At 45.0% G+C, this 27,071-nt stretch overlaps 2 protein-coding genes across 12 annotated transcripts in view; both read left to right on the forward strand.

Moving 5' to 3' along the window:
- The window catches only part of LOC119375196 (GRB10-interacting GYF protein 2), a 676,837-nt gene that overhangs the window by 398,719 nt on the left and 251,047 nt on the right, over positions 1-27,071 (forward strand). The window lies entirely within an intron of this gene.
- Positions 4,008-25,944, forward strand: LOC119375521 (AB hydrolase superfamily protein YfhM). Its single transcript, XM_037645712.2, has 6 exons — positions 4,008-4,311; positions 12,827-12,951; positions 14,994-15,106; positions 17,930-18,098; positions 20,188-20,324; positions 22,164-25,944. Exons 1-6 carry the CDS (start codon positions 4,108-4,110, stop codon positions 22,439-22,441), a joined length of 1,026 nt encoding a protein of 341 aa, XP_037501640.1. The 5' UTR covers positions 4,008-4,107; the 3' UTR covers positions 22,442-25,944.

The following is a 27,071-nucleotide window of genomic DNA, read 5'->3' on the forward strand; positions in this document are numbered from 1 at the left end:
CCTTGTTGGAAGCAAGATGTTTTCTATATGCAAAGTTACATAGTTAATCAGGGTATCACAAAAATTAGGAATGAGAGCCGCATGCAATGAAAGAATAGGTGTTCTAAACCCATTTGAACAAAAGTTATGATGTGTTGAGCATTCGCAAGTGAGTCTATATAAAGCTGGGATTCACTCATAACTGTCAGCGTAAAACTTTTGTTCAAATGGGTTTAGAACATGCATTCTCGTTTTATTAAATTTCAATAAAATACCTGCTAAACACCTTTAAGGCATTATGTGCACTTTGTTGATGCTGTGGCTGATGACGATGAAGAATTATGGCAGAGCACTTTGTAATGGGTTGGAAGCATTCAACAACCCACTCGTGCAGTTCGCATTGTGTGACGCCTGGTTACAGAATTCGCGTTGTGTGACGCTTGGTTGTTATTTTACTCTTCTACCACGCTACATTACATATGTTAATGTGGTTCCTTCCCGACATGAAGCCTGTATAGGGTCTTTTTGCAAAGCAGTTTCAAGCACCGGCAAGGCTCTGAGGTAGAGTACTGGGCTCCCACGCAGAGGGCCCAGGTTCGAACCTCGTTCCATCCTGGAAATTTTTTATTTCGTTTTTTTTTTTCTTATTTCGAGCGGTAGTGGTTACGGACACCGGTGGCGGCGGAAAACTACAGCGCCAAAAACGGCCCTAGTTGTGATCTCATAACAGCTTTTGCTGTAAAAAAATTGGGCCAAATTAGTGACACTAACTGTCGCGTTCTCGTGCTGAAACGCCCCCGCAGAAGCTCCCAATTACGCTGCCCGCACTCAAGCTGCGCTCCCTCTTGCCTGGAGCAAGATGGCTGCCAACCGGTTTCCCAGGCTTCACCCGCTCACGTGGGCACGTGTAGGAGACCTCCACTCCAGAAGTTCTTTTTCAACCTCCTTGGTTCTTGCTCCAGATTTTTAGGATATATGCTTATTTACTATGTAACACGCTCAGTTTAGGAAAGAAAATATTGCTCCCGACAACACATATGCACTTCAGGCTTATGAAATCAGAGTCAGTACAACCTTGCCCTTGGGCAAGGAGGCTGCTAGCAACATTGTTGACCTTAAGGTTGTTGCTCCGGAGCTCCTTGACAGTGGGCTGCCAGCTGAGCCAATGATCGATAGTCGCCCCAAGGTAACGGACCCTTCTACTGCACTGGATGGGGGAACCTTATAGGGATAGTTGAAGGGCATCAAATTAGGTGATGGCTCCCAGGTGCATGAAGAGAGACTCTGCCTTAGAGGCTGAGAGTGTCCACTCGCACCCAGTCAGAAAGGCATCAACAGTGTTGATGACACATTGAATGGATTGAAGATTGTGTCGCTGAAACGGGCAACCACATGTGAAGAGTGCGATTTTTATCGGCGAAAATGGCTGAATGTGCTTCACAAGGTGTGGGACCAGAGATGAAATTTGGCAACTTTGAGAGCACCAAGTTAAATAATGGGGACTCAATGCAGTGCTCTATTGGACACCAGTCAAAACAAGGTAAGGGTCACTGAGATCAGAGTCAATGTGAACAGGGAGGGAGCAGCCTGCGAGGAAACCCTCGATACAGGAAAGCATCCATCTACACGCACCCAGCTCACATACAGTGTCCAGAATGGATGCATATAGGAGGGGATCAAACGTGCTTTCACATCAAGAAGGAGGAGGTATTCATGTTAAAAAGATGGGGCGTGCAAATACACAAGAGAGAACTCGAGACACCACAAACACTGACTGTCAACTAAACAAGGCGCACAGCAGCGCAAGAGAAGGTAGACACAAAAACTTATCTGCGCATGACCAGGCAAAAGGCAATACCTAGGTGAATGAATGTAAGGAATATCTCTTAGATATTCCTTACATTCACTGCGTATCTCGCAGTCTAAAGAAAGCGGGAGGTACATATGGCATTAATGTTGGTTTTATGGCTACCAATAAGCTAGGTAAGATATGTGCTGCCATGCAGAGAAAGAATGAGCAAGTAATAGACATGTGAACTGACGTTTGTTTCATAAAACATACCAACAAATTTACTGATTGACGTACAGGTGTGGTGTATAAGGTTCCTTTCTTTTTCCACTCTTTTTCGTCTGTCCCTGTTTTTTAGCGCTTTGAAGTTGTGTCATGATGTCTTACAAACTCGCCCAAGCTTCCGTGCTTCTAAGGTTCCTTTTAGCTACATCCGCTTCTACATAGGAAAGTCAGGTCGCTGTGCCAACCAGCAATTAATAACATAAGAAATTGCTAACCGGAGCCTCACCATCTAACCTATCTTTACATTGTCGAGAGTGTAAATGCATGCCAAAACTCGATGAATGTGCAGTTTTATACAGGCACAGGAATGAAGAAACATGTCTAATAGTTGAGGCACGGTGTATCGATAATAGTGATAGCGCATGCGTAAACCAACCACTGATTAACTTTCGTAGATAATAATAATATCTGGGGTTTAACGTCCCAAACCCACGATATGATTATGAGAGACGCCGTAGTGGAGGGCTCTGGAAATTTCGACCACCTGGGGTTCTTTAATGTGCACCTAAATCTAGGTACACGGGCTTCAAACATTTCCACCTCCATCGAAAATGCAGCCGCCGCGGTCACGATTCGATCCCGCAGATTAACTTGCATAGAGAGGAAATTAAACGCCTAAACAGTTATCCCTCACGTAGGCCACTATGCATGCCGGACTGATAGGTATTGCCTCTTGCTAGGGCATGCGCAGATAAGTTTTCGTGTCCACCTTTTTTTCTTGCTGCTGTGCACCTTTTTCAGTTGTTAGTTGGCGTATGTGGTGTCTTGTCTTGACTTCTCTCTTGTGTCCGTGTTTGCATGCCCCGTCTTTTTAACGTCAATACCTACCAGCTCAGCCCTCTGTCATTCTAAGAGAAGGAGGTGTCTTGCCACTCCTTTCGCTCTGTCCTCCTCCACCGTCACAACCACATCGGCAACCGAGTCGACTGTAGAGCGGCCGGAACGGAAGCCGCTATGCCAGGGCAAAAGTGTTGAGTGCCAAAGCGACCCAGTGGAGTTGTCGGAGGGCCACAACCTCCATGGTTTTTCTGTGAGAGAAGCCAGTTGGCATAAATAGGGATCGGAAGCCAACTTTCCTCTCTTGAACGGTAGAAGCATGAGCGCTTTTTTCCAAGTAGCAAATTCAGCAGTACAGAGCAAGCAAATCTCAATCAGGATACCCTCCGTCAGAAAGCACTGCTCAGCAAGGAAAACTTCTGACATGTTGAGGGCAGGGAGGGTCAGAATTCTGGAGTGTCGAAGTGGCCGGGGAGGAGGAGTAAACTTGCCTACAAGAATTTCTGCCCCGGTGGTTTTTCTCATTAAGAGTGCAATGAAGAGGGCAGGGCAGTCAGTGGCTCTCGGGCAGAGAATGGCTGAAAAGATCCGCCAGGGGTTGAAGTTGTTTCAAAGCTCGTCACTAGAAAAGCAAAGGCTGCTCCCAGCTTCCGTTGCGCCAGTGTTTAGCATGCCGGTGGCAGACAGCATCAAGGTGGTTGTTGCACATCCTGTGTCCTTATTTGCGACACTGTTACAGTGGGCACCCTGTGGCCCCACAGGGTGCTCACTGGAACAGTGTAAAGGCAGCGTCAGTGCATTTAGAGAGCGCGGTGAAGAAGTCAATCGTCACTAGCACAGCAGCACGCAGTTCCCTCTGCGGATGGCAGCGAGGTCTTTGCCGCGACTGTCAGCGGTCCCACAGGCCCAGGCGCTGTGGTGTAAATTAAAATCCCCGCAGATAACGGAGTCGGGAAACTTTTTCTTGGGCGCCGCCATTTTTAAAGCTGAAGCGGAAACGTCATAGAAAAAAAAAATGCTTATGAGGTTAGCGGTTTCTTTTACTAGATGCTGAGGTGAGAAAGAGCTTTCCGCCCGACCGAAATAATTTTATTTATGACCGAATTCAATGAGAGTTGCTGACGAAGCAGATAAATGTGCGCATGCGCAGATTGTGTCCTGAGCTCCACGTGAGTCGCCGGCGCCTTCGGGAAGATTGGCGATGATGGAGCATTGCGGTGAAGCGTAACTCGCAGCGCAGGAGGCCCCTTGCAAAGCTCGCCACTCGGCGCACAGCGATGGCGTTCAAGACTTTGCGTCGGGCCCTGAGCCAGCTGTTGCTGCTGACGATCGGGACATGCTTGGGCCTCTGGATGTGTCTCAAGATCGGCGTTCAGCTGCTATTTAAAGGGAAGTCCGTACTGACGCCCAAACAGCGCCCCGAAGAGCCGGCCTGTCTACGCGATCCGGCTTTGGGATCCCACGAATTCGTTACGTTAGAGGTGTGTAATGTCATTTTCGATCGCATTGCTGCTTCGGTTGCCGTGATAGCTTCGTGCGTGAATGAAGTGAGCGCGTTTTTCATGATTGTCGCAGACTATGTAGTACGTAGCCGATTGTGTTTGGGCAAGACATGTGTGCTCACATCAGCATCAGTCAAATCTGAAACTTGCTCTCACCGTGAATTGTACTCGGTTAATCGCATGTCAGTGGTTAACTCGAGCTTTGTTTTTCTCTCTGTTCGTGCATGTGAGCGTGCAATCGATCGTTATCGCAACCGGCGCTCCTAGCGCCCTTCAAATACACGGGGCCCTGACGTTTGTCCAATTACAGCCATTGCGTAACGTCTCGAGAGAACGTGTCGCCCTTCGTACGTAGTCCCTTCCTCAAGAACTGCTCTCTCGGCTTAGAAGGGTTCTAATCTCTGAGCGAGGCGGTGTTTTGAACGCCGCACGCAGGCGCGGTTATCAAGTAGACCCCCCCCCCCCTATCGCCGTAACCCCAGCTGATTGCAAATTTTATCGCATCTGTCGCATCCGCAGTCACCGATGCGAGCCGATGCAGTAACTCGACCGCTATGCAGCTGTCACCGCTCTGACGAGGCATGTCCGATTAAGTTATTGATGCGCTGCCGGTTCCGAGCCAGCGGGGTTTCTTTTCCCCGCCTGTCACAAAAGTTTTGTTTTATTGTTTCGATCGCGTGCTCCAGCAGCCCTCCCCCAACTGGGTGACTGACGGACGCCCACGGGCGAATTCAAGCACACGCAGACTGAGCAGAAATGAAAACTGCGACCGCCAACTGGATTTTTGCTGGTCTGTGATGTTTTCATTTCGCTCTCTCTCTCTATCGCTGTGGCGCCCTTGTGTATGCGGTGTGCCCGCCTTGGAGGAGTCGACGTGGGCGTGTAATGCGTCTGCAGCTGGAGCGCGCTACGACCTGTCAAGTCGTTCTCTGCTCATTCGTTCGTTCGCGGCATCGACGCTGCCATCGCGTCTTCGTTTGTTTTTATTTCGCTTCCCGTGCCCGTCTGGCCCGTCACGGCCGGAGGGCGACTACGTACTAGGTGCGCGCGGGAAACTTGAACACGGCCACTCAGGGGCAACGGTATAATGAAGGCGTCCGCGTGGCAGGAAGACTAACAAAAAAGAGGATGTGGGCCGGTCTTTTGATGATGGCATCGTGTTTAATCTTTCATATTATTATTTTTTTTACTCTTGCCATCTAGCCTAACATAACACAGGTAAGAGTGAGCACTATCAACATTAAGAAAGCTCCGTGTGTAACCTCATTTTAGGGTTCGCCTAATTGATGTTAAATTGTAGACATTTATGGTAGGAAACTCTGTGGTGGCAACCTTCCCCAGAACGTTGCTGTCAGGTGACATCATCAAGGCGTGTTTTATCATTTTCTCTGGCATTTGTAAGCATCTCGGTGGTTTTCAGTGGTTACAGCCCAACGGAAAGCGCTTACCGTGACCACTGAATACACCTCTCTCGCATGAAAATTTCACAAAGTCGCAATTTTTTCTATACGTACAGTCTTCCATGTTGGCTTCACATCTTGTCCTAGTGGGAGATTTTACTCCACCACTGTGAAATGCTTCAACGAAGCCTTCATAGAAAGTGCTTTCCTTTGGAATTTGTGTTGTACTGCCGGTACGACGGGTTCACGTCAGATATGCTCAGATTCTGCAAGCACGTGTCAGTGTGGAAGGCACATGTGGCCCCAGCTCGATAAAACTTTACTGAAGATGTACCATGTATAGACAGAACCATTGGTTGCCTGTATTCGATTACGTGATCAAACTAAGACGATTTTAGTGCTGCCAGGTCAGCGTGTGCTAAGTTGACTCGCCTTTTAGCTACATGCCACACCTGTCACTTCATGTTAAAGAGACAAGGTGTGCAAACACAGACACAACAGAGAAGTCAAGACACCTCAAACACCAACTAACAACTGAAAAGGCGCACAACGGTGGAAAAGAAAGAAGGCAAGAAAACGCCCATGCAATAGGTGAACCTATCAATCCGGCACACCTGGTGGTCTATGTGAGAGATAAATATTCAGACACTTGATTTTTTTATTTATGCAGGTTAATTGATGTCACTTCAACTGTCACTTCAATTATGTAGAAATGAAGAAAAAGAAAGGTCCTTAACACAGTGGGTAGGACCTTTGAGTGCATGGCCCTGGATTCAAAGCCAAGCATCACCAAGAAAATTTTTTATTTTATGCATTACTCTGTAACAATTTCATTCATGCGATCCAGAAATGGACAGACGCACCGTTTTCGTGTTCATTTGGCATTGAAACACTTAAACATTTTAAAAAAAAATGCAAACTGATTGCTATGCTCTGCATAGCAAAAACTAAAGAGAAATAAACAATTGTACAATATGAATACAACTTCTAAACTTGTCAAGGAGTAAATCATGTGCAAATCCTATAAAAAAGAAAAAAATTAAATGTGTAAATATTACTTCCGAAATACAATAATTAGTGATGTGTGCATCAGGAGCTTGGTGCAGTACAGTTGAAAAAATAAAGAGGATCTAGCCAACTAGTTTGCTTTAAGACTGGCTGTGTAAATTTAAGAAACATTGGAGCATTTTCTTGGCACATATACGAGGCCGGTTTAAAGATAACAAAGTATACGACAGAAGAAAATACTCCATTCTACATAAATGTAAGCATTTTCCTCCAGCCATAAAAAAAAGACTGGAAAGCAATCCACATGGCTCACCGCATTGTGTGCTGCTTTTCTTTTCCTCCCATTGTTTGCCGACCACTTCATCTCGCTTGACGTCTTGAAGACGGCTGTCCTCTTCGGGTCCACTTCCTTCGTTCTTTCTTAACCAGAACACTTAAGGAATGTTTCTTAGGTGGCCACACCCTAGTTCTCACCTTTTAATGATATCCGTATGAAATAAGTTGTTCAGGTAGTTGCTCTTAACCTCGTGAAGAGTGATATTTTTCCTTTTTTGGCAAGTAAATTTCATGTGGTAATGCAGGGATGAGGCAGCTTTTCTTTTATTTATTTCTGGCTTTAGAATGTTTTTTCATTATCCACACCCTGCATGCTCTTTTTTTTTTTTGCTCATGTGCACGTTTTATAAAGAAAAAATTTCTCATACGCTGTCAAGAATATGTCAGTGAACTTATTTGCAAAGGGGGCTTCATCTGCGCACATATGTCGTCACAGTTACCGATCAGTTGTCAGCATATGCTAAGACGTGCAACAAAAACCACCCGAACAATGCAACAGCACCCAAATCATCCAACATTCTCTGTTATTAAAAAAAACAATTGAGTTTAATTTCAGAACTCAATTGCCATTTTTACAGTGGCAGAATAATAAAAATAGGTAATCAATAATTAACATTAGCACTGAGGCATCTATCGAAGTTATAGCCTTTAAACGTATAGATGCATGTATCACGTTAAGGCAGGTAGGTGTACAGTTCCAGCCGTGTACTAAAATCTGAAATAATAGGGAAGTCTTTTCAGTGATTGATGTTTGCGTCATATCCAGTATTCCACTTGATAGCCTAGCCAATATTGTAGTTGACATTAAAAGAATACAATGGACCTGGGCAGTTCAGTTAACTATTGGACATTTAGAGCCACGGAATGGATATTAAGGTACGGGAAATGTAGCTGCCAATGGCAGAGACTTAGAGGGTGCGACTTGTCCCGTAAATCGGGTGGCAATCGCCAGGCAGATTCCAAGGGTTGACGTATCAGCCCCCCGAAGTGCACCACAAAAGCGCGGACAATTTAGAGTAGCTCCTTTTAGTGCACCAGCGAACGCCGGTTGTGGTCCAAAGACCGAGTCAGAGCCAAGAGTTGATAACAAAAATATACTCTCAGTTACTGCGGTACAAATATCACAAACACATGCACACTCGGCTGGTATCAACTACAACTCACAATACAACTTAGATGTTGTCTGACACAGTGGGAACAAACAGATCACATGCTACAAATGCAATCTCATGCATTAAAAACTATTCAAGGACAGTTAAAGTCCTGAATATTCAACAATGTATCCAGTCCACAATTCTTGGACGTAACTTGAATGCTTCTCCTTCAGGAAACACTCACTAAAACTCCAGCGCTAATCTTCATTGTTCCCTTTCGTCGTCGGTCCCGAATGTTTCTCTTCCAGGAAACACTCACGTAACTTGTCACTGCTCACACGGCGTCATCATCCGATTCTTCCAGACCGACGATCGACTGACTGCACACCTTCATAAACACGTCTTCTTTGGCTGGCCAAACCCCACTCAACATAATTTCACCATCTCTGGACCGACTGCTTGACTGCTCCCGTCATCGGTGCGCGCTTATATTTCCTCGCTTACAGGTTCCAAAAGCATCTAGAGTGTTCTTTGACATGAAGCACAGCCAAAGCTAGAGAAAGGGCAAGATTCTTCTCGTCGGTTCAATTCGCGGTGGCGTCACTTGCCGTCGCATCGTGCGTTCCTTCTAGATGTTTCTAGACTTTGCCGGGTGTTTGATTGGAGACTGTCGGTTGGGGTGAGGAGGCGCGCTCGTGGTGTCTTTTGATACTTGTTTTTTCGTTGCACGCACTTGAACAAACGGCTGATGCTGTGGTTTCCTGCTGTCATCTGAAAGCGGCGGCGCGCGCGCCTTATAATGCGCTCATTTGTGACAGAGGGATTGATGAAATTTACAAGCTTGCAAGCATGAAATAGAATGGGCTAGTTCAGGACAGGGTAAATTGTAGATTATTGGGAGAGGTCTTCACCTTACAGTAGACATAGTGTCGATGGTGGTTATTTATCTCCTTTCAGTGTCACTCACTATCGACACTCAATAATGGAGTGAAAATGTGCTTCCTAAAATACGAAAACTGCTGCGAGATTGCTGTGTGAAGTTGCAGGTTGCAGTGATTCCACTCCTGCGCCAACTGCGCCAAATTGCGCCAAATTGTATTTACTGCGCCAGCCTGATAATATCGACGAAAATTGCACCAAACTGCGCCAAAGTCTCGCGTTTGGGGGCGTCTATCACCGGCATTCGCACTGCCGGCGCGTCAGAACATGTGCAGCTTGATCTTGGGGCTGCCAAAGTCGTAACCATGGGCCAAGAATTATTCCGCCGAATAAAAAGCGCTCGCGCGTGCGTCCCGAGTAAGCCACGATGCCATGCACGGTGCCGACGTAGCTTCTGTTCTGCAAGTCGGCTCGACAGCAAAACGCGCTCTGCGCAGAGGCTCGTGACGTCTAGGCCTATCGGTAGCGAGAAAGTGCGACGGCGATTCATAGAATAACAGAGAGCTGAGCTAGTTGGTAAGTATTCATTCTAAAAAGATTCATTTACGGACGTCGTCTGTTCCAGAAACGCTACTGATAGGTCGTTTCAAGCGTCGCATGGCGCGCAAGCAGAGCAATGTCCAGTAATAACTACATGCGTGCCGCTGAAATGTCTGTCACTTCTGTTTCTGGACATCGCGGAATGAAATCTGGGATCCCTAGCAGTAGATATATGGAACTATATAGAACTTTCCTTGCTTCGCATTTATGGAAGAGCACGCGAACGGTGGGAACGCGTTGACACTTTTCCTCAGCTATACTTTATCCATGGATCTTCATCCAGAAGAGCCTTTTCGTAATTCCTTCCACCAGCACATCCCAGTTTGTAATCACTCTGAGGTAAATACCCCCTAAAAGGCCCTGCCCTTTCGAGCTCACGTGCTAGGGTTCCAATTCGAACTTTTGCTTGCTTTTTTAAAAAGGTAATCTCATTAATAAAAGCATATCTCATGGTCGGAGCAGCCGCAAATGCGCAGCTATCAGTAGCGGGCCCGTCGCTCACGGCCCACAGTGAAGCGGCTACGCCATGCTACACGTCCGCTTCTCGCTTTCGAGGGTCAATAGCTGACGGTTAAAAAAATTCAGTTATGAATTTGATACCAACAATTTGTATTGTTGAACGAGGTAAGGCTAGCTGCTAACTCTTTTGGATCCGATCTCGCGTAACGCAACAAAACGCTGGTTTAACGGAATATGGCCGCTCCAGGAACCGAAGCGTTTTCGTGCTCTGAGTTCTCTAAACGCGAAGTAAGCGCTGAGAGCACAGCAAGTTTACGAACCGTCTCCTGATGCCTCGAGATAGCGCGCGCGCAAGCGACTGCGCCCTTCGAACGATGCGCCCCCCCCCCCCTCCGCTCCCCTGGCGTCCTTTCGTGCTCCTTAAGAAAGACGGGCGGGGAGTTTCCTCTCTGTTTGATGAGCAATCGACGGCAGGCCCGCACGCGGGAAGATGTTATCTCATGCGCTCTCCGTGCGACGGAGACAGAAGGCCGGCTAATTTAATCTCCGCTTCAGCCGCGTTCGTCGCCAGCGCTCGCGAGCTTTTACCCGCGGCTAGAACGCGCGTGGTGATGTTGTTAATTTGGACCTAATACGGAAAATTACGGTAACGGCGACGGCAAAAATCCGCCGAGTGTGTCCGTATCATTGCTATCACAAAAAAATTTTAAAAAAAATTGAGGAGCCATTTCACTCTGTGAAGTGGATGATAAGCGAAGCTGTTTCGCGCATGGCACAGAGGTGACATGGTGGAGGACAGTTTGGTATGTAAGGCCAGGTTGTTAACGGCAAGGCTGTTAACGTTCAATGTGCAATATTAATGCGAAAGCCTTAGATGCTTTATGAAACACGAAAATTGACCGTCGGCGGCGTCAATCGATTGATGCTAAAAATAATGATCATGTGATGGCGTCAGCATCACGTCATAGATCGTCAAAACTTGTGACGTCATCATGGCGTCATATATCGTGACGTCACGTGATGCCGTCATCACATGACATCGTCGCTTTACACTGCTTCCGTGATCGGTGCGCCGATCATGGAGCTAGCGCAAAACCAGGTGAGATGCAGAAAGCTTGCAGAGAGGGAGGAGGAGGATCTACCCGTCGATCGAGAAGAAAAAGAACCTGGCTTTCGCCTTCGAGTTTTCTTAGGGGAATGCATTAGGGAAAGTGTGGCTCTTTAGCATTGAGGCCCTGCTGTACATTGCGGCGTTTGTCTACCACGTCTGCTGATAGCCACATAGATGTATTTAGAGTGTTATTTCATAAAATGCAATTTTATTGACCGGTATTCTGTTTATTTGTTAGTGTCGAAAATAATCGCCGAAGTGGTTAATCCAGAACACTCAACTGCATGAGCCCTTATTTTTTCATTAGCGAGTGAAGTATAGAGTTCTCCTAAGATGATTTTTTCCATGAGATCTTCAATGAATCGAAATATTTCTAGCCTTCATAAGAGCCCCATAATAATATTTCGGGGCTTGAATGTTAATGCAATATGCTTCTGTAGTGCATTCCAGGATGTAAAATTTGCTGCTCCAGAGTGCTCCCAGATGCAAAATTATCTGCTCCAAAGTGCTCCAAGATGAAACTTTTTGCTGCTCTATAGTGCTCCAAAACGGAAATTTTGCTGCTCCAAAAATTGCTCCAAATCAGAAGTCCTCGGTAGCATCACTGAGGTTGATTTCCCAGCCACTGCGGCTGCAATTTGATGGGGATAAATGGCCAAAATGCTCGTGTATGTAACTAGAAAGCATGTAAAAACAAAACCAAGTACATAAGATTAATCCTTTGTGCCCTGCTAGAGCATGCCTCATAGTCGGAACATTGCTTTGGCATGTGAAACTGCTCAGTTTAATATTTTACTCGTATACAGGTCGTTAATTTGACCCTCGTTAATTTGGAAAATCGGATAATTCGGACAAGTTCATCAGTCCCGACCAGCATGTACATTGTTTAATGCAGTCAAACTCTCGTTAATGTGATCATAATTGGCCGCAACCCGGTTAATTCGGACAATCCTGGGAGCGCGCCAAGCACCGGAAATGTGCAGCGTAAAAGAACGAAAACAACGTTCACAGGCAATTGAAACGAGGTGTCGTAGTGTGCTCCGCCGTCATCATGATTGCGAACTGTACAGCAATGACTGGAAAGCCAGAATGCTTCATGCTTATTTGCGTTTACCACTGCGTGTGACAATCGTTGGCCGCGAGTATTCCAAAAAGCGTGGTCGCCATCCACAATCGCGTCGTTTACGCCCAAGGCTTCAGTGGATGCCCAAATTTTCTTCGTTTACTGTCGAAAAAGAGTATCACCATGTGCGTGTGGTGGTGGTGGTGGCAGTAGTAATTAGGGAGGGGTGCAGAGCACATTTCAGGCTAATTAAGACATGCAGATTTCGCACTTTGGTTGCATTGTGAAAGAAATCGCAGGATGACTAAAATTGCAGCTTTTATACTGCTCTTATGCAAAATAAGTACAGAATTTACGTATTCATCAAGAAAATGAAAGTGTATCGGTGTAATAGACATATGTTTATTATTTTCCTGATACTTTTGATAATTCGGTTAATTCGGACATTTTTTCTGGTCCCGTGCAACCTGAATTAACGAGCATCAACTGTATTGACTGTAACATTCCTTAAAATGTGTGCACCTCACCCTTCTCTGTGGTGCAGGATGTGACGTTGCACTATGTGTCAGCTGGCAGCCATGACAGCCCGCTGATGGTATTCCTGCACGGTTTCCCAGACACCTGGTACACCTGGGAGAAGCAGATACGACACTTCCAGAAGGACCACTGGTGAGGGGCATTGTTTTTTGCGCCAACACCTCTCAAGCACAAGTGATGATGGTGGATAGGATAACAGCCCTTGCGCCCATTTGTTCTCGCATAGTGATTATGTTTATCTTTTGATAATTTGCAGTGTGTGCCATGGCACTGCATTTTATGTCGCTCTGTATTCACTCCGCCTTCTTACAGAGAGATGCAGTGGAGTGGCATTGTATTCTGCCGATGATTTTATACTCTGTAGTCGTGTGTCAGCAGTGAACTTTCTTAATCAAATATGTGAGCAGGGTGTTTTAAGAGAGCAAACTAAGCCAAGGAAGAATTTGCTGAAAAGAGACGTAGGGAATATACTGTCGATTTCATATCTCACTACATATTTATGGCTTATTATAATTGCAACAGTGACAGTGAATCCATGATTGGTAGGGGGTGGGGGCGTTGGGCATTCACACTTTAAGGACATTAACCCTTTGCGGTCCGAAACATTTACCCACTTTTCAGCCATTCTAGTCCAAAAATATTTGGTTAGCTTTGAGGACCACAAAAGAGAAACAACTGTGCAAGAAAAAGTCATCGAGCGTTTATTTACCTAAGTCGTCTTTCAGTGATATTTGGGCAGTGTGTGGTGCTCGACAGCAGACCGCTGCGGCCATATTGCATTGTTGGACCACGAACCGCAAAGAAAAAAGAAAGAAGTCGAGCTTTAGAACTGCCCTTTTCAAGATGAAGACCTGGATCTAGCCTTGGCCTCTGCAAGAGTGCTGTTGAAATGGAATTTTGTGCCATGGAGCTTTTTTTGCACAGATACGATGCTTGCTGGTTGGTGAAAAAAAAAAGGGGGACAGCCTGTAGAAAGATGGAGATTTTTTCTCATTTGGAGCGAGGTATCACCTCGTTTCAATTCTTCTCAGCTCATTTTGCCCTACTGCTTCCTTAATTAAAGAGGTCCTGCAACATCCCTCTTTAAGGTTCAAACAAGGGAGACTGGTCCAGTTCAGGGGAAGATGGAGGTTTGAAGTGATGAAAAGTTGCTGAACAAGTAATCTCAATGGTGCCAACCTTATGCCTACCTTCGCTGGTGGTAGAGAATACCGTAAAATTCCGAGCAAGTGCCCGCTCCACTTTCACTGCTTATTTCAAATTTCCGTGCCGTTGCAGGAATTCCCCCCCCTCCCCACACACCACTCATGCTCAACAGCGTCTGTGCAACGTGGCTTGCTTGAATTCCACCCAGTCGTGTTTAGCAGCCCTGTCTCTAAGTGCTCTGTGCCTGAAATGTGTCGTCAAAATTTTATTTTTTTCCCCACGTAATGATCGCACCCCAAACATGGACACCTGTGACGATTTTCAGGGTCTCGCGAGCAAAAGCATGACCTTCGAGATCTGTATTCGAAGATGGTACCTATGACGACGTAGTCAACGAAAGTAAGGCTTACGAAATCTGTGTTAGTTGCGTAGGGCTGTTGCACTTGCTCATCATCAGAGTGGCTTCCATGCCATGGCTCCCATGGTCTGACTGCCTTGCCATTGTGTTTCGTGTGCTCGTGAGCCATCATTTTAATGTGCCATGCCACGAACGAGAGCAAGAAGACTTCTGAGGAAGTCTCATGTACTCCATTTTTTTTCTTTTTCTTTTTTTTTCTGGCGGAAAAACATTGCTGCCACCATCTTGAATTTTCATGCGGTTTTCGTGCGGAAGACCAAGAAGGGATTCAACATTTGTGAGCTGATGCAATGATTGTACATTGAAAAGAAGCGAGTCACACAGTTGTGATTTCCTGCCTGCTAATTCGGTAATTTGTTCACTCAAACCTCGATATAACGAATTATCGGTTATAACGACGTAACTAAAAAATTGTCCTGTCATAGATACATTGTTATAAATGCATGTTTATAATGCATTTTCGGATATAACGAAGTTATTTTCGTATCAGATGTGACTGTTATAATGAGGTTATAGTGAAGTGGTAGCGAGTCCATACAGCAGTTCATATGTCTGCCTGCTGTTAAGTGAATGCAGATGCAGTTGTGTTGTCTTCTGATGTGCATTGCAGGGTGGTCGCTGTGGACATGCGAGGCTGTGGCCTGTCCAGCAGACCCCAGCTAGTGGACGACTACCTCATGTCACGCATGGTGGATGATGTCCAGAAACTCATTTTATCATTGGGTGAGCACCTCCACAACCTCTACAACACAGATGGCACGTTGGCTTATTCAATAAAACTTGCTGCCGGGCGAGTTGGTACATACTTGCAAGGAAAGAATACTGATGCGCACACACATAAAAACACGGACTCAGGAGACTCGGACGAGCGCAAACTTTCAACTAACTTTATTTTTTTCGTCGTCAACAATATATGCCATCAGTCACATGGTCACAACGCTAATCGCTTTTCACTGTCAGATCACAACAAGCCACGCAAGAATCTCTTTTCACCATGCAATAAGGAAACAGTAGACTGGCTAACACACGCGTTTCCTCTAGTTGAGATAAAATAGGATTCCAAAAGTTCCCTTGCGGTGCTATCTTGGCTTCGGCCCAAAACTCTGATCGCTCGGAAATTCGGTGCGCACATGCAATGTCGAACATGCGCTGGTAAATGTGCGTTCTCTTTACTAATTATGGTCAATTCATGTTCCCTTGCACGAACGTTGATGCACCTTCCGGTCTGCCCGACATAAGACTTTCCACATGAAAGCGGAATCTCATAGACATCGTATTGACTACATGTTCTCTGCTGATGTTGAAAACTTATTTTATTCTGTTCCACATGACCAGTTATTTGTAGCGGTACGTGAGTGCATCGAAGCCGGTGGGACCATTGACTTTCAAAACAACGCTGGTATGTTGGTGAATGACTTCATGTCGTTACTTGAATTTTATCTTCGCTCTACATTTGTAGCCCACGAGAACCGGTTTTATCTGCAGTGACAAGGGATTTGCATCGGGTCCTGTGTGGCACCTGCTTTGTGTAACATATTTTTAGCGGACGTGGATCATTCTTTGTCTAACATCCTAGAGACAACTAATGTTATCAAAGTTTTTAGATATGTAGACGATTTTTTAATCCTTTTAAAGAAACCCATTGATTTTAATATTGACAAGTCTGTTGATTCTATCCTTGACGCGTTTCAGCAGTGCGGGAAGGGTTTGACCTTTACCCATGAAATCCCTTGCAATAACTCGCAATTTTTAGATTTAAGGCTCTGTTTAAGCACTCACGTGTGCTGGTCTTACAGCCCACGAGCGCAGAAGAGTCTGCTGCCATATGATTCAGCGCAGTCGAAACTAGTTAAGCGGGCGATAGTGAAGCTTTGTCTGGGGTCTGTGCTTGGAAAGTCATGCCCACATGCTGTGCAGGACAGCTTTAGAAATCAAGTACGGCGAGTCTTGGAAGCCGGATACCCTTGCACGCTCGTTACGGCAGTCGCAGAGGCTCTCCTGCGAGAGTCAAAAGCACCCCGTTCCGGTAAGACACCAGGGCCGCAATCCAGAAGCCGCCCTGTAGTGTTGCCCTACATTCACCGCACTTCTCACAATCTGAAGAAGGTTGCGGGTAGGCACGATGTGCCGATGGTTTTTTTAGCCCCGCGCAAGCTGGCAAAGCTCTGCCCGAAAATTTCTTCGGCTAAGAAGAGTTCTGGAGTGTGTGGCATGAAGCACGAAATGCCTTATGTAGCCTGCGCGGTTGGTGTCGTCTATGAGATTCCACTTTCATGTGGAAAGTCTTATGTCGGGCAGACCAGAAGGTGCATCAACGTTCGTGCAAGGGAACATGAATTGACCATAATTAATAAAGAGAACGCACATTTACCAGCGCATGTTCGACATTGCATGTGCGCACCGAATTTCCGAGCGATCAGAGTTTTGGGCCGAAGCCAAGATAGCACCGCAAGGGAACTTTTGTAATCCTATTTTATCTCAACTAGAGGAAACGCGTGTGTTAGCCAGTCTACTGTTTCCTTATTGCATGGTGAAAAGAGATTCTTGCGTGGCTTGTTGTGATCTGACAGTGAAAAGCGATTAGCGTTGTGACCACGTGACTGATGGCATATATTGTTGACGGCGAAAAAAATAAAGTTAGTTGAAAGTTTGCGCTCATCCGAGTCTCCTGAGTCCGTGTTTTTATGTGTGTGCGCATCAGTATTCTTTCCTTGCAAGTTGGCTTATTAGTTCAAGGTAAAACGCCAGGTGTTATACTGTCATGAGAAATCAGTGTGATATACGAATAATCCTTGTCATCATTAACTACTTTAGTTATGCCTTTTATGTGCACTAAATGTGTACATACGGCAATTTTTGAGATTGGATCGAATAGGAAATGAATATTCTAAATTGTTTTCACAAAAAGTAGCTGTTATCTATTATCAAAAGACAATCTTCACCTCATGGTATGTTGACAGTGTTGTCAACGTTTTATCTTTACATTGCATCTATGAAGTGTTCCTTGTTTTTATCAGAAGCACAAATGAGGCGTAGAGGCTAATACACAGATTATCCGTGTGCTCGTGACTCACTGGCAAGTGCACATGAAGACGGGGGTTTAGCCAGAAAAGTCCAATTCCTTGAGAAGTGTAAAACATTATGGGCCCTGCTATGTGGGGCCATTATTGAAGTACAGGATACTACTAATTGCCAAGAGAAGGCAACTGCATTCAAGTATGGCAAAGAATTGGGTATTGTGGTGAGAGAAGGACATTTGCTGGCACAAGATGAAACCAGCTGGTGCAAAGCAGCATAGCCACACTGTACTTCAAGGGGTGGTGGTCTTGACATCTCCAAGTGCATGTATGTAATACATATGCATACACTGTGCAGTGTAAAATATTTTGAGGTGCCAATTGCTCGTGCAAAAAGTGCTGCTTGTTCACACACAGCAGTGTACAGCTATCATTACTTGTACAATGCTGCCATTTTCAGAGGACCTCGCAGTTGCTGGAAGGGCTGCTTAGTTAGTGGCTCACTTTTCCGTGTTGTCGTGTGGTGCAGGCCGGAGCAAGGCAATTCTTGTGGGCCACGACCTGGGTGGCATGGTGGCCTGGGTGCTGGCCACTAAGCACGAGGACATGGTCGACCGCCTGGTGGTCATCAACGGCCCTCACCCGCTGGCCTTCCGCTACCAGCTGGAGAACAGTTTCGCACAGATGCTCAAGTCATGGTCAGTTACAGCAATGTTCTAGCACGAAATCTCTAGGATATCCACTCAACATTCCAAGAAATTTTTGCATTTATCAGTTACAGTGGCAGACTCTTCGCACATACCAAGGAACTTCTTGAACATTCCTGTGAGAGTTTGGTGGTTTATTCCCACTGTGTAGTAGAGATGTCAGCTACGTGGGTGAAAGATGCACTCTCTTCACACTTTCCATTGGCGGGATCCCACCAACAGAAACGGTGATTTATCATCCACCTATGTACATTTCACTTTACATCACAATTAGTATGCTACAGTTAAAAGACAACAATTAATGTCCTCTATGCTTTCCCTGGCCTAATGTCTGTTAAATGCATTTGATTGTGTCTAACATATAAACGAGCCCCTTGGAAAGAAAAATTACCGTTCTTTCGATGATTACCTTAGTCATTTCGTTTGCTCTTTTAACAGATCAAGCTGTTTTGCTAAAGTGTGGCCAGCAGGTGCACTTATCGCAGTGAAATGCAAGGAATTCATCGCATTGGTTCTTTGTTACATCATTCTTGCGTCACGAAGCCTATCGTTAAAGGGGTACTGACACGAACATTTTCAGTTGTCGTTTTTTTTTGCGTCAAAGGAAAGGCCAAGCCCTCAAGAGCCTAAAAAAGGTAGTGCTAAGCACGAGTGCTCCCTGAAAAAGTAATTACAGTAATTTTTGAAAAGTTAGTTTCGGTTCCTACTGTACCCTGACGTCACAACACGGTACGAGTTTCTCGTCACGTGCTCGCACAATACATAGTGACGTTTCCACGGGCGCTCTGCACCTTTGGCTCCGTTGGTGACGCACAAGTGGCCATTTTGAATGTTTTGGTGACGTACAAGCGGCCATCTTGGAAGTTTCGGTACCTGACGTCATCACAACTAGCCACACTGCTGTGTGAAGTCACCAGAATTAGTACTGTAGCCTGACGTCAAGCTAGTGTCCATGTCAGTACATGCGCCATGGAAAAATTGACTCTAATATCAAAATAAAATATCGTATCAGCATTTGCTGAGCTTCATATTTGCTCAGAGCCGTCTCCTGCATACAGAAGATTTGTATGGCAGAGTGAACTCGCTTTTGAAAAAAAGGTGTCAGTACCCCTTTAAGGCATCTGCCAGTTTGGCCTACATAGGTTGCTTCACATGTCATTGGGATTCAGCAGATAACGCCTCTGTTGCACCCAGCACATTGTCATGGGGTTGTGACAATATGCTGGGTCATGGGGTCACGAGGTCATGACAATATCTTTACCCTGTGTTCCTTCTCACAGCTTGTTTTTCTCTTACACTCCAGCCTGGCTTTCCGGCCAGGACTGCTCAACCTGTTTGGTGCACAGAGTACTGCTTCAAAGTTTCCACCGTTGCACAATTTTCTTTAGGCGATTTGCAACCTGTTGAATGTAAGTGCCTAAATCACGTAGCTAGCCAGTGGATGGCTGAGGTTGACAACAATTACACATATGTCAACTAAGCAAATGATTTCTGAAAAGAGAACATTCGCATCACGCTAGAAAGAAAGACACAGTAAAAGCTGGTCAATTTGCACCTTCTTAATTCGATTTTTGTTTAACTACATGGCGTGGTCTGGCCAAGCTCCATAGAACTTCATGTACTACATAATAAGGAGCTCATTAATTTGCTTGTAAATTGGATTCTCCACAGATAATTCAAACTACGCACTGCCATGGCTGGCTCTTGCACTGGTCTGGGGCGTAGGCAGAAATTTTTTTTCGCGGGGGGCACCTCCATAATCTGTAGTGAGGGCAATGCAGGCAGATGTGGTCGAGTGTCAGTTTGTACTGTGTATGCCATGGCAAAAAAAAATTTCGGGGGGCACGGGCTCGGTGTGCCCCCCCTGGCTACGCCACTGGCACTGGTGGTCACTCATTCAATTGAGTAAAACTTGTAATGTTCCTCTTTACTGTCTATAAGTTGAATGTATCGCTTCGGACTATAGGGCACATACGGGATGACCTGGTCAATTACTGGTTAGGCAGTTCACGAACTGTGTTCGTGTTTGGGAGAGAGAGAGAGACGGTGATCCTCCAAGGAAACGCCCCCATTCTTGCAGGTACATGGTGACCTTCCAGAGCCCCAAACTTCCCGAAGCGGTGCTCAAGGCAAACGACTTTGAGCTCTTTGACAAAGCTCTGGGGCCATCAGAGGTGGATGTCAAGGAAGTTATGAAGCATTCCCTCTCACGGCCAGGTACTGCACATCCAGTCATGCTAAAGTTTTTCTTTCTCAGTGTGAATGAAAGAAGGGAATCTTAAGGGCTCGTTTCTTTGTTGATACAACCTTCATGAAAAGGTTTTCAGTAAGGTTTTCTCTGTCTGAGCACACTATACAGTGGTGGTAACCACCTGATGTTATAATCATTTAAGAACGTGTTGGCCGCTTTGATTACCCTTTTTTTAATGTTACTAATTTTCAACTTGATTTAATGTATGCCAGTTTCTTGTTTGCTTCATTGCTTGTTGGTTTTGTATGATCGTGACCAACAAAACAATTGAGCTCCTTAGTTGTCATACTTGCACTGTAGAGCCCTTATTTGGGAAACTAAGCGTAGACCTTGAATACAGACTTATTGCTCTTATGTTGTAGCATAGCTGTGAATGACATTGCACTGCTTATCGTTGGTACATGTTATAGCTGCTGATGGCACACTTCCATCTGTCTTTATTGCTTTCTCAGTCTTTAAAATGTAATTCTGGAATTACATTTTATGTATGTTCAGAAATTACCTCCAAATAAATCAATTGGACCCAAACCCTTGAGTTCAGCTACCATATTTACTCATGTATGGCTCACCCTTCTGTAAGGATTTGACCAGCACTTTGAAGTGAAAAATATAAGGAATAGAAAAATTTCACTGCACTGGAGTTTACCCGATTGCTGGGGAATTTGTGCAAACCACTGCTAGATGGCCTTAGTCTTCCGGCCTATGATGGCATCATCATTGCTATTGTATCTCAAATCGCTGTGCTCTGCACTTGGCACTAAACCGAAACATTGGTCAACAACCCTTACAATGTGGCACTGGTGAAGTCATACTTTTAGGGGTTGGGTGCGAAATATTGCAAGGACGTAGAAAAAGGAATGCACACACACACACACGGGTGCATTCCCTCTTTTGTCCTTGTGTTCTTTTGCGCTCAACCCCTAAAGGTATGACAAACCGACAAGCCTGCATCGTTACCTTTGTCACTGGTCAAGTCTAACGGCAGGTGTGGCAGGTGGCGAGGCATTGTGGGAAGTTTGCTCTTTTACCATGTAGTAGACCTCATCGGTGATTTGGGCACAAGATCCTGTACACGAGCTGACTGGAGGCCATGCGACTGGCAGCCATGTGTTTGGGTGCACGAGCCGGGGTGTTCCGAGTGTAGCTTGGCTTTGTTACGTTCAGAAGACCCCCAGAGCAGCATTAACCACTCGTTGGGAACATTGCCTCTTGTATGTGCACACGTCCTTCCTAATGCGACGGAAAGGAGGTATTGAAGTCGGAGGAGACAGAACGATGCCACTTTCACGACCGATGCAGTCAACCCCTGTGAAAGGGGCTGAACAAGTCTCCAAACGTCGGGCTACATCTAAAACTGTGGCCGGTGGCTGTTCAGCTTCAAGAATACTTGGTGTGTGTGGCTTTCTAGTGGTTTTCAGGAGTTAAGCTTAGAGAAAGAGATGTGCAAATACTAAGAACAAAAACTCAAACCCTTGCACAACTGCCACCGAAGCTACATTCACAGCAGTCATGTGTAGAGGTTGTGAGTTAGTATATCTTTTCCTACAAAAGCAGGGTTTTAGTCTGATCAAGATGGTGTTCTCTCCTTTTGTAAAACATTATACTTTGACAAATGAAGAAGCATGTCTGTTTCATGTAGAATTTTTGGGAGCACAATAGCAATCACATGGAAGAGTTGGCAAGCTTTCAAAGCAAAGAAAGCACGAGTGGGATGGGATTTTAGCCAACAGTTGGCATAATTGCTGCAATCGTGTATACAGATCCACCACTTCAATGAGCTCAGCAATTTCACTTCCCTTGTTCAGGGGCCCTGACGGCGGCAGTAAACCACTATCGTGCTCTGTGGCGGAAAGATGAGCGCCTCCGCGATCTGCGCTTCCGCTACCTCAACACACCCACGCTCATCGTGTGGGGTCAGCGGGACCGCTATCTGACGCTTAAGCTTGCCCAACTCAGCATCCTGCAAGCTTTTGGGCGCGTCGAGTACCTGGCCGATGCGGGACATTGGGTGCACAGGGAGCGAGCCGAACGGGTCAACGACCTCATCCGGCAGTTCTTCAAGAACACCGATGCCCTTTGCTAGAACCTGAATGCTCTCAAACATTTTCAGTGTGAATGTGTGGTAGAAGAAGGCGGAGCGGTGCTTTTTCTAGTGAAACGACGGGACTTTCAGAACGTCCTCCTCAGTGGCCATGACTGACTGAACAGATGCAATTCCTCTGGAAGCACTTTTGTATATGTCAGTGTGCAAGTGTAGATGTGCAGCCGCAACTCAGCGATGGACTCTCTATCATTTGAAATGGTGTCTTTGATCAAAAGTATGATTTGTGGACAGTTTGGACCATATATGTGTGTTTGATCCGATGGGTTGCACACAAACTTTGCTGGTGCGGACTCTGATATGTGTAAAGGCTTTTGATGGTTTCGCTTGCTTTTGAGCAGCTGTAACTGGTCTCGCTGCAGATTTCTTCTTAAGCTTCATGGGTATTGCCGCCATGTTTCTGTGGTATGCATGGGAGAGTGTAAACTAGTGCAGCTATTTTTGGCTGCCTTCCATCAATTCAAGGGTTAATCTTGGAAGAATCATGAATGTTGCTGCATGCACAAAGTTTTCAGTGATAATGTATCACTCTAGGGATGTAGGTAATTTCTTCCACCCTATCTAATTGTACAGAATTGTTGCGTATATTTATGTTTCTTTTTCAAAATGCACCAGTTCATATGTTGTGAATGGAAAGACACACTAGCACCTGTGGTGTTTGACAATTTCTAATCTTATTTTGGGGTCTTTGTGCCATTATGAGACCAAATATGTAGAGTGATAGGCTTGTGTGGGTAACAATTGAGGTCACTAATACTGACTTTTCTTTTATCTCCTTGCTAATGCACGTAGTAAGGACTGATGTACTGGGTAAATAATACTAGTGCTAATGATTTATTTTTAATGATACTATTGTGGTACATCTTCAAGAAAGGGTGGGCATTGGTGCATGTAGATGTGAAGAAGAACAATGTGCAACTATCGCAACTTTTGATTGAGGCAGTGCTGCCTTGTTTTTTTTATTTGACTCTGACAGGGCATTTTTTTAAGGTATGCATTGTGAAAGACAAAAATAATGTAATGGCTAAAGACTCCATATGACCAGCCTTTTGAAACAAATTGTGCAACTTTAATTGAGCAAGGGCATTTCGAGTGCAAAATCAAATATTGGTGTGTTTTCACTAGGGGTGTGCGAATAGTGAAATTTCATCTTGAAATGAATTCGAATTGAATAGTGCCGAATAGTGGCCAAAAATATCGAATAGTATATTTACACAAAACATGTACTACTGCCATTTATTGCAAGACAAAGGAAAAATCACTGACGCTACGGCGTGGCGACAGCTTTATTACGCGCTTGTTCCGGACTTTTGCCCCCCAGCTTTTATAGGCATGCAAGCATGTTTATAGAGGAGCCGCTATCCCAGTAAGCAGCGCCACTTCTGACCTCCGAACGGCTAACTGAAGGGGGTACGGTAGTTGGGTTTTTCTCCTATGGTAGCGTAATACAGCTCATCTTACAATGGTAATGTTGTGCTTCATTGCAATGGCTGCTGCGGGCCTAAAAAATATTCGGGCGCCCATTCACAGCAGCGTTTGAATTGCTCACAAGAATGATGGGAGTTTATGAACGAGCGGGCGGTGCGGCAGTGGCAACTGCACAGCGTGAACAAATTTTCACATGTGAATCCAATCACCGAGGGTTTTGCGGACCAAAGCCGGGACGTTTTACGGCGCTTGTGGCATAAGCAACCGAACTACGCAAGAAGTCCGTGGATTCATTTCGGGAGCGATGTTGTGAAGGGCTTGACAGTTATCTCATCTGTCCTTTTTTTTTTTACGTGCGCAAATGACATAATCTCCTTTAAGATAAACACGCACTCGCTTTTGAATCAGGATGTCGGTGAAAGTTTTAATGAAAGGACTACTGCAATGATGTTAGCGTTAATTTTAGCCACCCCACCCTAATCAAGTTGCACCATTGGCCTTTGTCGCGTTTCAGGTATTTGTCCTCTCTAATTATTCGAAACTTCGAATACTAGCTATTTGAAAGTTGAATCGAATTATTCAATTAGCTATTATTCGACTCGAATTCAAGACTTGAATTTTCGCAGACCCCTAGTTCTCACGGCTTGTTATCTGTTGTTCATGATGAATTCGTAGAGGTGCACTCACAGCATCAATGGTGCCATTTTTGTCGCACAAGGCTGATCAAACTCAATATCAGTGTGTTGTTCTCTGCGCATTCGCTCAGGGAGATAGATGTGGGTCTGCTTAGTCACACTGCTGGCTTTACTCTTCGACATAATGAACTATGGGATGGAATAGAGTGTAACATATCTCAAAGCGTGTATAAAATTTCGCTTGCAGCTCTTCATTTCAATGAGTGCACCACTGCTCTAATGAATAAGAAAATGCTGTATCAAACATTCTATCAATTGTAGCAAAACAATTTTTTTTTTTTGCGTGTGGTTCGAAGCAACAAAAAGCTAAAACACAGTGAGCTTCCAATGTTGAAAATGTCATTACTAAACAGCAGATACGCAGGGCTACTTCGGGGAGAAGCATGGGCTTGTGTGGTTTGATGTACCCTGTCCCGTAGTTTTAACAGCACATTTGTTAGTGGCAATTCTCGTTCATGTTTTTGACAACGAATATCTGATACAGTGAACAAACTGTTGTTGAACTGCACGTACTGCATATTGCTGCTACTCAAGCCACTTTTGGCCCTATTTTTAAGTTGTCCTATAAAAACTTTATTTTATTAAATATGTGCATTTTAGCCCGACAAAGCACACTTTCTTCTTTGTGTATGTGCACACGTGTATGTAGTACTCATAAATATCCTGCAGTTTGTTTTGGAGCAGAAAGCTGTGCTAGCGCTAAATAGCAAGGCCCTCACAATATTGTTGTGCAAAATCTACTCACCCGTAGCCTTTGTCACAGCTTACTTAATGTGCTTTATTTCATTGTGATAGCAACTGTAGAGACATGAGAGGTGAATTTTTGCCATTGCCATGACATTCTGCATAAAGCCTAAGTTTATAAGATCCCTTGTCCTCTTGTGATATGGGTGAGTGTGACAGCGTGGGAAGTACGGTGAGTCAATGCAAGCAGTGCTCTTGCATTGGTGCTATCTTGTGCAACACACAGAAGGTAATGTTATCAAGCATGCAGTGGTGGTCCAACTGCGCCCCATGCGCCATTTTGCTACAGTTACACCTCTCCGTGCCTCACTGTGCCCATTCAAATGCATATTGTGCCAGCTGCGATAAAGTTCATGTTTCGCCTTCTTAAGCAGCAGTGGAGCATTTCTGGCCCAAGTTGTGCTTTGTTTGTCACCAAATGCACATAATTTCCATATTGCCACAGAACCCATTCCCCCTCTTTCCACCGATGTGCTTCTCCTTGTTATAATAGGCCTAACCGAAATATGTGCATGTGATCTTCATTATTTATGGTTCGGCATATTGTCTGTAGTCTAAGGTCTGTCGACCCTTCCCCTCTCGAGAACTACGAGGCAATGGCGTTTTGACACCTGTCACTTGCAGAAACTGTATGCGGCATGCGCTCCTTGTCACTAATTCTTTGCCACAACACACTCCTTGTGTGTTGTAGTGAAGCCTGAGTGTGAATGTATATCGTGTCAACAGCATAATCAATGGCTACTCGCGGTCTGTTGGCCTTATCTTCTTGTTTACATTGAGCAGCATTTCCCGGTCGCACATTAATAAGGATATGCACTAAAAAGTTGCAGACTTACTCATTTATTACTCCAAGTGATCCCAAACACTGGGCTTGTGCGGATATTCGAGCAGTTCAAATATTCGCACGAATATTACAGTATTCAAATTCGCTTCGAAACTAATTTAAATTATTCTAAATTTTGAAATGAACAAATAGACATACAGTTTCACTGCAGGGGAGGGGTGCTATACCGCGAATACACCTATCCAGGGGAAAACCGCACTGCCGCAAAGCCCCACTTCAAGGTTAAATGAAGAAATTACCCTCACATTGATTCATCATTTTGTTAAGTTTAAAAGCTCGTTATACTGAACCTCACTACGACCCCCCCCCCCCCCAAATAATAATTCTGGCTACGCCTATGCCCGCACCGCCTGTTCCAAATTTGATGTATATTTCATGCGTGTTAAACGCGAGAAAATACGTTCACTCGGTGTGCGGCCAAGTACGTCTGAGTTGGCGAAATTTCAATGCAAATGATAATGCATGCGCTTGCTGGAACCAAAGGATGAATCATAATCTTCAGATCTTCCTAACTTTTGTGGTATATTCATGAAATTTCGCTCCAACGAAATCCCGCGACTACGAACTTTTTTGTGTGTTCCGTCAATTTCGTTGTAGAGTGATCTGATGTGTCACTTGCATTCTACCAAAAGTCAAATTCTGCTACTGGGTGATTCCACATAAGATCGAACAAACTATGGCTGGTCGACCTCTTAAATTTATTTCAAAATTTGATATATTATTGCCTGATGAGTGGAAAGAAGAGATCCGCAATTTGTTTTCACGGCCAAAAATGTTTTCGAAGCACAGGAAATTAATTATGACGTAGAGGTGGAGTGGAGCGCTCATCTGATCTGCTGCTTTGGCCAACTTTCGTTATGAATTGCACAAAATATATTAAAGTTAGGTAGCTGAAACTTCT

Source organism: Rhipicephalus sanguineus, chromosome 11 (genome assembly GCF_013339695.2).
Source record: "Rhipicephalus sanguineus isolate Rsan-2018 chromosome 11, BIME_Rsan_1.4, whole genome shotgun sequence".
NCBI classification, from domain to species: domain Eukaryota; kingdom Metazoa; phylum Arthropoda; class Arachnida; order Ixodida; family Ixodidae; genus Rhipicephalus; species Rhipicephalus sanguineus.

What these genes read in the sequence shown, in the direction of transcription:
- LOC119375521 (XM_037645712.2), top strand. Translation starts at nt 4,108, where the DNA reads ATGGCGTTCAAGACTTTGCGTCGGGCCCTGAGCCAGCTGTTGCTGCTG. An exon ending in CACTTCCAGAAGGACCACTG is followed by an intron (nt 12,952 to 14,993) that starts GTGAGGGGCATT and finishes TGTGCATTGCAG; the next exon opens with GGTGGTCGCTGTGGACATGC. An exon ending in GAAACTCATTTTATCATTGG is followed by an intron (nt 15,107 to 17,929) that starts GTGAGCACCTCC and finishes CGTGTGGTGCAG; the next exon opens with GCCGGAGCAAGGCAATTCTT.